The sequence below is a fragment of the Lactuca serriola genome, chromosome 8, assembly GCF_051521515.1.
Source record: "Lactuca serriola cultivar US96UC23 chromosome 8, Lser_US96UC23_V15, whole genome shotgun sequence".
In the NCBI taxonomy this organism is placed as follows: domain Eukaryota; kingdom Viridiplantae; phylum Streptophyta; class Magnoliopsida; order Asterales; family Asteraceae; genus Lactuca; species Lactuca serriola.
The window spans coordinates 207,771,193-207,783,189 of NC_136415.1; the positions used below are offsets into that span (position 1 = coordinate 207,771,193).

The following is an 11,997-nucleotide window of genomic DNA, read 5'->3' on the forward strand; positions in this document are numbered from 1 at the left end:
ATAATATTCGTCTTGGAGAAGTTTCGACAATATCTACTTGGTACCAAGGTCATTGTGTATTTGGATCATGTGACTCTCACGTACTTGATGAAAAAGAAATATACAAAGTCAAGACTCATCCGGTGGATCTTACTATTGCAAGAATTTGATTTGGAGATTCGGAACAAGAGCGGATATGAGAATCTTGTTGCCGGCCATCTAAGCCAAATAATATCAAATGACATCCTCTCCTATTATGGGGCGAGTTTCCAGATGAGCATCTCTTTTCCCTTACTTAATCTATTCTTTAGTATGCCAATATCGTTAATTTTTTGGTCACGAAAAGGTATCTCGACACATTCACACATGCTCAAAACAATAAATTAAAAAGTAATACAAAATACTATGTATGGGATGAACCTTACGTTGCCAAAAAAATCAATGCTTCATATTTTACAAAATCACCATGATCATATTTACAACATGGTAAAATAAGTAATTTTTAAACTAATTAATCGTAATAATAGTTAACATAAAATCAAAAATTATATTTAATTATATTTAATTTTATTCATATGTCAGTCATATGTAATTTAGTAATGAATTTTTATTTTTCTCTCATTTGTACTTACTGTGTTTCTAATAGATGTTTATGTTATATAGTTCAAAACAATTACAATTATATATATATATATATATATATATATATATATATATATATATATATATATATATTAAATAAGTACAAAATTACTAATTTATAGTCTCATCTCGTCCTTCACCCACCCCACCTCACACTACTATCCATCTCACCCCCTACATCTACACCCACAAATATGTAATTTTGACAAAACAACTAAACATGAAGATTAAGAATAAATTTTATTTCAAAACAATTTAAATAATACCATAAATTATTTCTAATGAATAAACTAATACAATGTATCGTTTCCCACAAAATATAAGGGGACATGGGCCAATTTTGTTATACTACTATTAAATGATGATAAATTCTATAAAATTTACATTTATTGCTATTATACAATGATTATTTCTGTTATTTTATATATTTCATGCAAAATACAAGGATGTATGGACCATTTCTATAACTTAATTAGTACATAGTGACCGTTTCTATTATTCTAAAAATTAATAACATAAGGGCCATTTTTATAATTGTTGCACTAGCAAATGGCGTGTTTGGCAAAAGTAGTTGTTAGCTGGAAGCGAATAGCGGTTAGCTGGTAGTGTGTAGCTGGTAGCTTGTAGCGGGAAGTTGTAGCTTTTATTTGTTATATGAATATTTGACAAAAGTAGCTGGAAGCTTTTGAAATATATAAAATTACATAAAAGGACAATTTATTAAAAACAAATAAATATATAAATATATTTTTAAGGGTAATTATGGAAATTGATTTCAAAAGCTCATGAGCGTTTTGTTAAACGCTACATGAAGTAGCTTTTAAAATCGGAGCGTTTTGTTAAAACTAAAAGCTAAACGTTTGTACTGTCAAACGAAGCTTTTTGTTTAAACTAGAGCGTTTTACCAAAAGTCAAAAGCTAGAAGCTCCCAAACACTTCCAAAAACTCTCTGCCAAACACACCCAAAATGTAGTTTGATGTGCCCTTCAAAACAATACAAAACTTTTGTTAAATGTTATCTAGTTAATATGTTAAATATTGTACTAATTGAAATAACAAAAACCTAAAAATAAAGACGGATAGAAAATACATATACAAGTTTTTATAACATTTTTATATGGAAAATGAAAGCTCATTTCCACTAAATGTATTTTCCAAATTAACTGAAAATGAAAATAAAAAATTCTTTTTTCTGAAAACTTTTCCAAAGAAAACAAATTTTTCATAACCAAACACATCCTTAATTTTTTTTTTTTTTAAATAATGAGCTTCATAATGTTTTTTTTCTATACTTTCTATTGTATAGACAATATCTAGTTACCTTCTATCGTATGCAATGTGCCACTTTTTGCATCGTGCTCTTTTAATACAACCTTTTAGCCAATTCTTAATAATTTCAAACCTCTTTTTATCTGGTTGCATAGCAAAACTTTGAAACATGGTCGAATGAGAACCTCCCAACATCCGATTAATTTGATGCCATTTCTATCGGAAAAATGACAAATTTGAAAAACTAAAAATACAAAATATGAAGTATTAAATATAGAAGGTTATTGACAAACGAGTATCACATCAGTTAATATGAAATTCAAGGTCGACAATCAAGGCGTGTACTATTATAACAATATCTTTATGACTTTCATGTACGTACATGTTTATCTTGGATTGTGTTTAATGGTGACATATGGTGGCCAGATAACAGATAAGACTAAATAATAAAAAATAAAAAATAAAACTAATAGAAAAAAAAAAGTTTTAGATATAACTCAAACACACTCCATTTTCGCCCCTATATAAAGTATATAAATAGGAGAGATTAGTTTTGGTTTAAACACAACACAAAAAGAGTCTTCAATATCTTTATGACTTTCACTACAAACATAAACAAAAACTAACCAAACTTGCATTGACACTCTTTCTAATGGTGCATTTAAACAATAACCAAACTAATTGCATCGTCACCATGTTCACATGTTCATCTAGCATCCTTCATTATGTAGTCACACTGCACAATTCAAAAGCCCATGGGATAACAAATTTATATCCATTTGAAATGCCTTAAACACAATCTTTAGCCTAAACATGAATTCAAAGCATCACCACTCAACTAAACTCATCATCTTTATAATCATGATCAAACAAGAACACCTCCCAATTTCCACTTGCAACTTAATCACTATCTAATAATGAATCACTATCAGAGTATAAAGAAGGTGATGGAACACAACAATACGGTTGAAAGTTCATATTCGATGGAAAAACAAAACCTTTAGCTTCCAAACGAGCCAAAACCTACAACCACAACAATACGAGTAAAAGAATAATTAAAACAGGTTTATCAACAATAATCAATAAAATACTACTAAATCTAATCAACATAGACTTTCTACAAATAAAATTTACCTTAGAACAGAAAAACCCAATTTTAAGCTCCTTGACATTGCGACAATTTACTATAAATTCTTTAAGCATATCTTCTTCCGCTTCTTCAGATGTTGTCTCATAATACCCGAACTTTTCATAATCAAAGTTAGCTTCAACTAAAGAAGACATGTTTAACAACAAAATCTTCCACATCAACAAACAACCTTTGATTGTTAGTGATAAAATATCAGGAGCATTGATTCGCATAATATTATTAGCAGAATCATCATCGGGATCCATGTATCCCACCAACATCAAGTTCTTAACGCTTTTTGAAGTAATATCAAGCCGACTAAAACCATAACAATCATCTAATACCAAATTTTCCAATAGAGGACTCCCAGATAATATGTTTTTGATCAAATCTTCATTTAAAATCACATCGGAAATATACAAACTCCTAAGATTTTTCCAACTAATCATCCCCATTGGATTAAACACGGAGCCTGCTAATGTCAAATCTGTAAAACATGAACTGATGTATAAAGATTGATCCAATTGAAACTCGGCTTTCGATCCTGGATACCATAACTTCAAAATAAGCTCTTCAACGTTACAACTTATGGCATAACGAATCCAACGGTTGAATTGAGATTCAAATTCAATGTCATAACATGTATACACTCCAAATTTCTTGAGCTTCAATTCGTGGCATTGAGTTAGGGTTTTGTCCACGAATGAAATGAAATCAGACAAAGGGTGATTGAAATCTATATATGTAAAAGTGAGAGTAGGAACCGAATTCCAAAGATGCTTCCATCGAGTGGAGAGTATACCTGTTCTAATGGCATCTTTTGTACATTGTAAACGAGAGAGGATTTCAAGAAGCAAACAATTTGGCAACAAACTGATTCGATCATCTTCCATTTCATACAACTTTATCGTTTCTAGTGCAATTTTGGGTTGATTTTGTCCTTCTACCACAATTTCCATGGAGGCAACAAAGACTTTCCCCCAATAATTACACAAAAAATACACAAGGCATAAATGTATACAAACTAGAAAGACGAAGGTGGAGAATGTGTCCATGCTGTTGTTGTATATCTTGGAACTATTTTCTTGAATTTAATTAATATCTTTTAAAAGTAGAAGAGTATACATGGGAGCACGGTGGCTTGTAAGAGATGGATGTGTCACCACGATCATGGAGTACGTTGCAACTTAATATTTTTCTTATATTTTCCATAGAGACAATAACTAATTACATTAATACTAAGGAATTTAGTCAAACTGAAAAGCTATAACACAAATTACTATAAATCATACGACTAAATGCACATTTATGTATCAATATTTTATTTGTTCGTAAAGTGGGTTTTAAGGTAGCACTAGCACGTTAAAATATGGTTTCTCTTGTAGGACTATTCATCAAGTACAATTAAGTTCGTCAAAACTTCGGGTTAATTATAAACCATATTTGTCATGCTTTAGACGTTTAACAATGTGTAATGTATTTTGAGACTTCATATACAATTTCTCTTGTTGATATGCGATACTCAAAACAAACTTTCATATCCGATTTCTCTTGTTGATATGCGATACTCAAAACTTTTATATCCAATTTCTCTTGTTGATATGTGATACTCAAAACAAACTTTCATATCCAATTTCTCTTGCATTCCATTCTAAAAACAATTACTATTCAAATCATCTAATCTAACTACGTAAAATCCATGGTACTTATATTTTTGTCTTTTCCTTCAATTACCCACATATCCCTTTTCTCCCTTACAAGGAACAACATATGGATAAATTACTAATGTTATAGATTGAAACGGATCAATATATTTCATGATCTCATGGGATCATACTAGAAGAATATCACATATTTAATTCTTAAAGTAACATTGATTATTTAGATAATAGTTATATATTTGTATGAAAAGGTCCATATCATATATAAATCTCTAAGGTTTCATTTGTTAAAGACAAAACACAACATTGTATTGGATTTGACATTTAAGAGATTGATAGAAAGATGTCAATGTAATAAAAATTGCAATTTGTTGTCCCATCAAAAAGGTAGGACATGAACTCACTCTCAAACTTTCATTTGTACAAAAGACATAAATACCCTTATCATTTATCATCGGAAAAAAAAAAAAGAGTTATAACCACCTATTCATGACTAATCTTTCAAGAAAGTTTTTAACACTTGTATTTGATGTGTATGCCCTAATTGCAAAAGCATCCAATTTCAAATCATGATTGCGCAACTTTTTACTCCAATCAGCATCCTTATCCACTGATTTTTGAAAAAAAAAATATTAAATTCAAGTCAGAATTTTGTTACTCAAAATACTTTAAAACACTTGTAGTTTTACCAATGTGTTTTTCTGTAGTTGATTAAACCATTATACCTTTCTAAACCATTTATAAACGTTTAATCACTGTGAAAAATACTTAAAAGTGACTAAATTGTTAAATGATGAAAGTACAAATGTTTTTTTTTCTTTTTTTTTTTTTTTTGCTAATTCAAATTTAATTGATTACCTGAGGAGAGATCGTGTAAAATGTTCACGTGCAGTTGCCAATGCTTGACTTATTGTCTGCATCAACCAAATTCAAGTGTTTGAAAGCATGAATTATAAATCTTTGGGCTAAAATTTTTGCATTTAAATACTTTTATTTATTCAATTTTTTCTATGGATTAATAATATATAAAAAAAAGTACCTGTTCAGACAAAGGAGCTCCAGAATCTACACTATCGCTAGCAACCTTTCCAGCAATAACATTTGCATCGGTTTCAAGAATGATTCTAATTTTAAAAAAAAAAAAAAAAAAAGTATAAGCCTTTTTCTAAAAAGACATAAATGCCCTCCTTAACAAAGATTTAATCTTAGTTCTTACCCTCCATCGATAATCTCATCAAGGCACAAGAAAATGAGATCCAAATTTTCAAGTGCTTCCTTTTTATCGACATTTCCCCTAAACAAATAACCATAAAAGTAGTTAAGCACATTACTAAAACTGCAATTAAAAAAAGAAAAGTAGATGAGATTAATTGTTTACAAAGTACCTAAGCAGAAGAGAAACTGCATCAAAGAAGCCCTGAAGAACAGTTGATAAAATGAGCTCATTTTCATCATCTCCACCAGTGACAAAGAAGTGAAGATCCTGAGCAAATTTGTAGACCACAACATTGTTCTCAAGCATTGCTATTTCAGCTGCAAGTATTCCAAATTTCAGCAAACAGATATAATACAGAAAGGGGAATTAAAAATTTGAAGCGAAGCATTCATACCTTCTGTTCGTGCATTGGTTTTCTGAGTTTTGGTGAAAATAGACTTTTCAAATGCTTCTTTAGCGTTGTTAGTTGGCCAATCATCTGAATAGTACTTAACAGCAACTCGATCTCCTTCTGAATCAAGAAGTAGAATGTTCTTTACAGAAGGGCAAGACTCCTACAGATATGAAGATATAAAGAATCAAGTTTAAAATTTTGCATCTGCTTGCATTCTATTGATCAAACCCCGAATTCGTTTTACTCCAATTAGACTCTGTGACCGAATTTGTTTCAATTAATATGCTCGTTTCGCAAAAAATAACCTAATTGTTGAATACAAAAAGAAAACTCGGATGCAAATATGCCCAAATGACTCGCACTTTGAAAACCCTAGAATCCAACAGCCAAAATCAAGTTAATAAGGGATTGAAACAGTAATAGCACAATTATGTAACTTGGATGCTCCATTTCATAAAACATGCAAGTTGATCATATGCTAAAATCTATATTATGAGTGTATTCAGGGAGATGGAATTGGAAATCACGAACGTATGTAAAGGTTTAAAGAAGAATAACAAAAAGGGATCAGAGTCGAGCAATAATAAGCGCCATTTATGTAGCATTGAAACTGGATCTCGAAGCAACTTTGTACTAACCATTGAATTTGGATTTTCGCGTCGTCAAGAATTTTCGGCTTTATTTTCTCGTTCAGGTTCAAAAGAGTAGTATAGAGGAACAGATGAACTAAAGAAAGAAGCACGAATTAACATTACGGTCCCTCAACTATAAGAAAGTTGTAATTTTTCCCCGTAACTTCTAAATTTGTATTCGAGAGAGCAATAAAAAAGATGTTTAATATCCTCATGCTAATAAGTATTTTTATTTATCTTTTTATGTCGAATGTCAACATTAAAATTAAAAGATGAGATGATTTGAGCGTAATTAAACAAGATTAATAAAACGGAACTAAGAACCTTAAGAAAGAAGAAGAATGATTTGGAGAGAATTTGCTCACTTATATAAAGTATTCAAATTTGTGTCATTTTACATATATGAGGATGCTATTTATACTAATTAAATTACTATACATAATCAATGAGTTCTTATACACATTTGACATATTTGTTATAAGAGTTGAAAATAACTCTTACACATTTAACATTAGGGTAGAAAATGTTGTCATCCAGTTATTTCCAACACTCCTCCTTGGATGACATCATTTCAGATCGGAGTTTAACTTTGAGGTGTTGCCTCATTAAAAACTTTGTTAAAGAAAACTCAATGGGAAAAAATTCAGCGAAGGTAAAAAAAATACTATGTATAGTTGACTTCCCCTCATTTACGCATATGTTACACTATATGTTATACACATGTCTCATTCTAATGCCATGGACATGTTTCCTGAAGATTACAGTAGGAAGTGCATTTATAAAAGGGTATGTTGCATTGTTGTTGGAATGAACATATTTTATTTCAACCTGATAGTTCTTTATAAGCTCTTAAGTGTACTCAAAAAAACTTTGGAGGTATATGTTTTGTCATGTCGCTCTTGATATATCATTCTTTCATTTGAGAGACACATGCTGAGATATCTTCATAAATTAAAGTTGGACCTATATCCTTTTCAATTCCACATGGAGTTAAAACCAGTTGTGTCATCGATCTTAACCATGTACATTCTCTACTAGCTTCATTTAGTGCAATTATTTCAGCATGATTTGAGGATGTTGCAACAAGTGTTTGCTTTTGAGAACGCCAGGATATTACAGTACCTACATTCATAATTACGTGTCTAGTTTGAGATCTAGCTTTATGAGGGTCAGACAAATAACTTGCATTTTCATAACCAATCAAGCCTTGTTTTGAACTATTAGGATAAAATAACCCTAAATCATTAGTTCCTCGAAGGTATCGAAAAATATGCTTAATCCCATTCTAATGTCCTTTTGTTAGGGATGAACTGAACCTTGCTAGCAAGTCTACAACTGAAGAAATGGCAGGTCTAATACAATTGGTAAGATACATAAGAGCTCCAATTGCATTAGTGTATGGTACTTCTGGAGCAATGACTTCTTCATTTTCTTTGCATGGACAAAATGGATCCTTGTCAATATTTAATGATCTAACAACCATTGGAGTGCTTAACGGATTGGCATTGTCCATATTGAAACGTTTCAAGACTCTTTCTGTGTAATTTGATTGATGCACAAGTATTCTGTTAGGCATATGCTTAATTTGTAAACCAAGACAATATTTGGTTTTTCCAAGGTCTTTCATTTCTGAATCTCTCTTCAAAAGTTCAATCACTTCAAGGATTTCTTTATTTGTTCCAATAATGTTTAGGTCATCAACATAGACAACAATAATCACATATCCGGATGTTGTTTTCTTAATAAATACGCATGGACAAATAGTGTTATTTTTATAACCTTTACTTGTCAAATAATCGCTTAAACTATTGTACCACATGCGCTTAGATTGCTTTAACACATATAGAGATCTTTGTAGTTTTATATTATACATTTCTTTGGGTTTTGCACTTAACGCTTCAGGCATTTTAAATCCTTTGAGGATTTTCATATACCATAGATCGATGTGTCATATTCTAATGACCTATCATCGTATGTTGCAACGCTTAGACTCAGGCCTTTTAGAGTTAAATTCTAAAACAGACTATGCCTTCCTTCATACTCTAATGTGATATAATCACACTTTAACATTAGGCATTTCTGGCTACCAACTTCTTTAACAACGAGCGCGATACTTCTATTGATCGCTTTGATTTCAATCGTTTGGTTTAAGTCGGATGCTACATCACACTTGGTTCTCTGAACCACGTAACCTACTCATCGCAGTTGGACTCAATGTGATATGACCACTAGGGTCGGGATAACAACAATCTTCTTAGTCATTACCGAAACAATGGTAATGACATACTTGAATAAAACAAAATCAATTACTAGTTTCCTGGTAACCTTGTGAATTTCCCTGATCCAAGTGTGAGTCCTATGCTTTCGGTAGTATAGGCCTCTACTACCATTCACACCTACTCATACTCATCCCAAGTATTGTCCCGCAGTTTCCCAAGTCATCATGCAGCAAATCACACAATCATTCAACACATCAGATAACAAAACGAAGGTTTTATTTTATTACTTGAAATGATTACATGGGTGTTCAAGTTCACCCTAGATTATGCCTCTAATAGGCTACATCATATGACACTATCTATATGGTTTCTTCATAACTCGATCTCTATATATCCATCCTTACTCCTAATTCCTTGCATCGTCAGCTGCTTCGCCAAGGATCATTTGAAATGCTCTTGCCTTTGGTTTCGACGGCACATTTGGCTTTGTAGCCCCTTCTCTCTTTGGGCAATCTTGCTTGAAGTGCCCTTCCTCGTTACATTCGTAACACACCCTTTTGTTGAATTTACACTCGTAGGCATAATGCCCATGCTTCCCACACTTGAAACAAGTCACCTCCTCACCGCATTTTCCAGAGTGTTTCTTTTTGCACTTCTCGCACCATCTTTCTTTACTCCCTCCTCTAAACTTCCTGGTACTGGTCTTGCTTCTCTCATCGGGCTTCGTAGACCCCTCAAACTTCCTCTTTTCGCCAACCTTGGTCTTGTTGGCGGCTCTTCCCTTGATCATCTCCTCAACCGACTTGGCAGCCCAGATAGCTGCCTCCAAGGTAGGTGCCTGACGCACTGGCACCGCGTACTCCCATGGTAATCCCTTTGCGTACTTATCAATTTTCGTCAGCTCATCCGGAACAAGACGCAAGGCGAACTCCATCTTTTCTGTGAAGTTGTTCGTGTATTCATCGATTGACATGCTTCCCTTCTTCAGGGTTAGAAACTGGTTCTCTAGCTCGAGCAGGTTTTGAGATGAGCAGTACTTTTGTTTGAATTGCACTAGAAATTCTGCCCATGTCAGTTGCAGGGGCTTGTTGGGGCTTAGAGTCTTCCCCAATTTATTCCACCAACGTACAACGCCTCCTCGGAACTGACGCACTGCAAATGTGGTCGGTTGTTTTCCCTTGCAACCGCACGTCATGAAAGCTAATTCCATCTCCGAGATCCAATCCATGACCCCAATCAGATCCTCCTTTCCAGTGAAAGTCGATGGCTTGCAAGTCAGAAAATCCTTGTACTTGCATCCATTCCTCTCGACTTTGTCATCTTGGTTGTTTTGTCGAATTATTGGTGGGTTGACTTGACCAACAGTCCCACTGTAGTTTCCTTCCTCAGTCTGCCCTTCGTTCAACTCAGGCTGTTCGATCTGAATGGTCGCTTCCTCTTGATTTTGCTGGAGCAAATGCCTGGTTTCTTCCATTTGACGATCCAACATTGCCTGGATCATCGCTTGCACTCCGGCCATCGTTATTGGCTCAGCAGCGGCTACCACAACCGGTATTTGCTCAATCACTGGGGGTTGATCTCGGTTCCCATTTGCATTCGCGTTTCCACTACGGGTCCTTACCATTTTGATCTATACATCGAATAAGGTGAATCTTGATCTTTACTTAGGATTGACGGTTAAATGATCGTTATCACTCCGAAGAGTTTATATGCTAGTTCTAATATCGTAGTCGTACGTTTAGAATCCTAAACACATAAGGTTTCCAGATCCGGTCGGCAACAGACCATAGATCCGAACAATTAACAACATATCATGCACAAAGCATTTAGCACATAAAAGCAATTTAGGCATCATTCCTAAAATAGGCTAGTGCTCACACCTCACAATCATCGCTTAGCATTCTAAGTTTAATTCTAGAAATAATTCCATATTCCTAGTTCGCTTAAACTAATGCTCTGATACCAACTGTGACATCCCCATTTTCACGGCCAGAAAAGACCGATTTTGTTTATGCTTTATAAAAATCAGAATATCTCTTTTAATAAAAAAAATGTTGCGGAATGTGTTCCCAGAAAAACACGATAAATACGTTATCAAAACATTTTCGAAGAAACGTATTTTATTTATGTTAAAACGTTTGGGATGTCATCGTCAATACAGAAACATAAGCATAAACAGAACTTACAATTATTTACACTAGTGATCTACATCTCTTTAAATCTCTCAGTGTAATGTCACTTCATATCGACACCTATGATATAAATAAACTGAGTGGGTCAGGTTGGGAAACCTGGTGAGCACATAGGGTTTTCATCCCACAATAATATAATTATTATTTTTAAACATCAAACAATCAACCCAATTACCCATTCCCGTTATCCTCACATTACGTCCCTAAAACATCTAACACAAGGGACCTAGTCTAAGGACTATCATTGGGATGGACACTACTGCTAAGGGGATTCCTTGGAAACGAAAGTCCTAAAGGCAACCATGTGGAGGATGGAGTACACCTGGTGAGCACACAGTTCTCACAGTTCGAATAAACACACAGTTCAGTTCGAATAAACACACAGTTCGAATAAACACCTACAGGTTGCGAGCCTGCTAGTGTTTTGCTGGACTGTCTAGAATAGTCTGTGGTCGTCATCTATACTCCGCTAGATGACTAGATCATCAATAACATCTATAACGAGGCCTCTCATTATTTTATTTTGTCACACAACAACTATAACATCTACCCATGTTTTACCCAACACATTTTGTAGATATAAAATACATATACAGTTTAAATCATTGAAAACATGTATAAAACGTTCATCCAGCATAGATAGCAAGTATTCAGATAATATGCA

General features: G+C 33.4%; 2 protein-coding genes across 2 annotated transcripts; both read right to left on the bottom strand.

Annotated features, from left to right (window-relative positions):
• Positions 1-2,651: 2,651 nt before the first annotated feature.
• LOC145066506 (F-box protein At5g03100-like) lies at positions 2,652-4,213 on the bottom strand. The gene is made up of 2 exons (XM_079013785.1): positions 3,025-4,213; positions 2,652-2,913 (listed from the first exon to the last, which is right to left on the bottom strand). Exons 1-2 carry the CDS (start codon positions 4,072-4,074, stop codon positions 2,791-2,793), a joined length of 1,173 nt encoding a protein of 390 aa, XP_078869911.1. The 5' UTR covers positions 4,075-4,213; the 3' UTR covers positions 2,652-2,790.
• Positions 4,214-5,130: 917 nt separating this feature from the next.
• LOC145066508 (coatomer subunit zeta-1-like) lies at positions 5,131-7,012 on the bottom strand. Its single transcript, XM_079013786.1, has 7 exons — positions 6,929-7,012; positions 6,291-6,450; positions 6,066-6,213; positions 5,897-5,974; positions 5,720-5,804; positions 5,539-5,594; positions 5,131-5,290 (listed from the first exon to the last, which is right to left on the bottom strand). Exons 1-7 carry the CDS (start codon positions 6,929-6,931, stop codon positions 5,284-5,286), a joined length of 537 nt encoding a protein of 178 aa, XP_078869912.1. The 5' UTR covers positions 6,932-7,012; the 3' UTR covers positions 5,131-5,283.
• Positions 7,013-11,997: the final 4,985 nt, after the last annotated feature.

Excerpts from the sequence above, each read along its gene's own strand:
- LOC145066506 (XM_079013785.1), bottom strand. The coding sequence starts at position 4,074 with ATGGACACATTCTCCACCTTCGTCTTTCTAGTTTGTATACATTTATGC. Across the intron at positions 2,914-3,024 it reads TTGGGTTTTTCTGTTCTAAG|GTTTTGGCTCGTTTGGAAGC; the intron begins GTAAATTTTATT and ends TTGTGGTTGTAG.
- LOC145066508 (XM_079013786.1), bottom strand. Across the intron at positions 5,975-6,065 it reads GCAGTTTCTCTTCTGCTTAG|GGGAAATGTCGATAAAAAGG; the intron begins GTACTTTGTAAA and ends TTATTTGTTTAG. Across the intron at positions 5,805-5,896 it reads GATGAGATTATCGATGGAGG|AATCATTCTTGAAACCGATG; the intron begins GTAAGAACTAAG and ends TTTTAAAATTAG.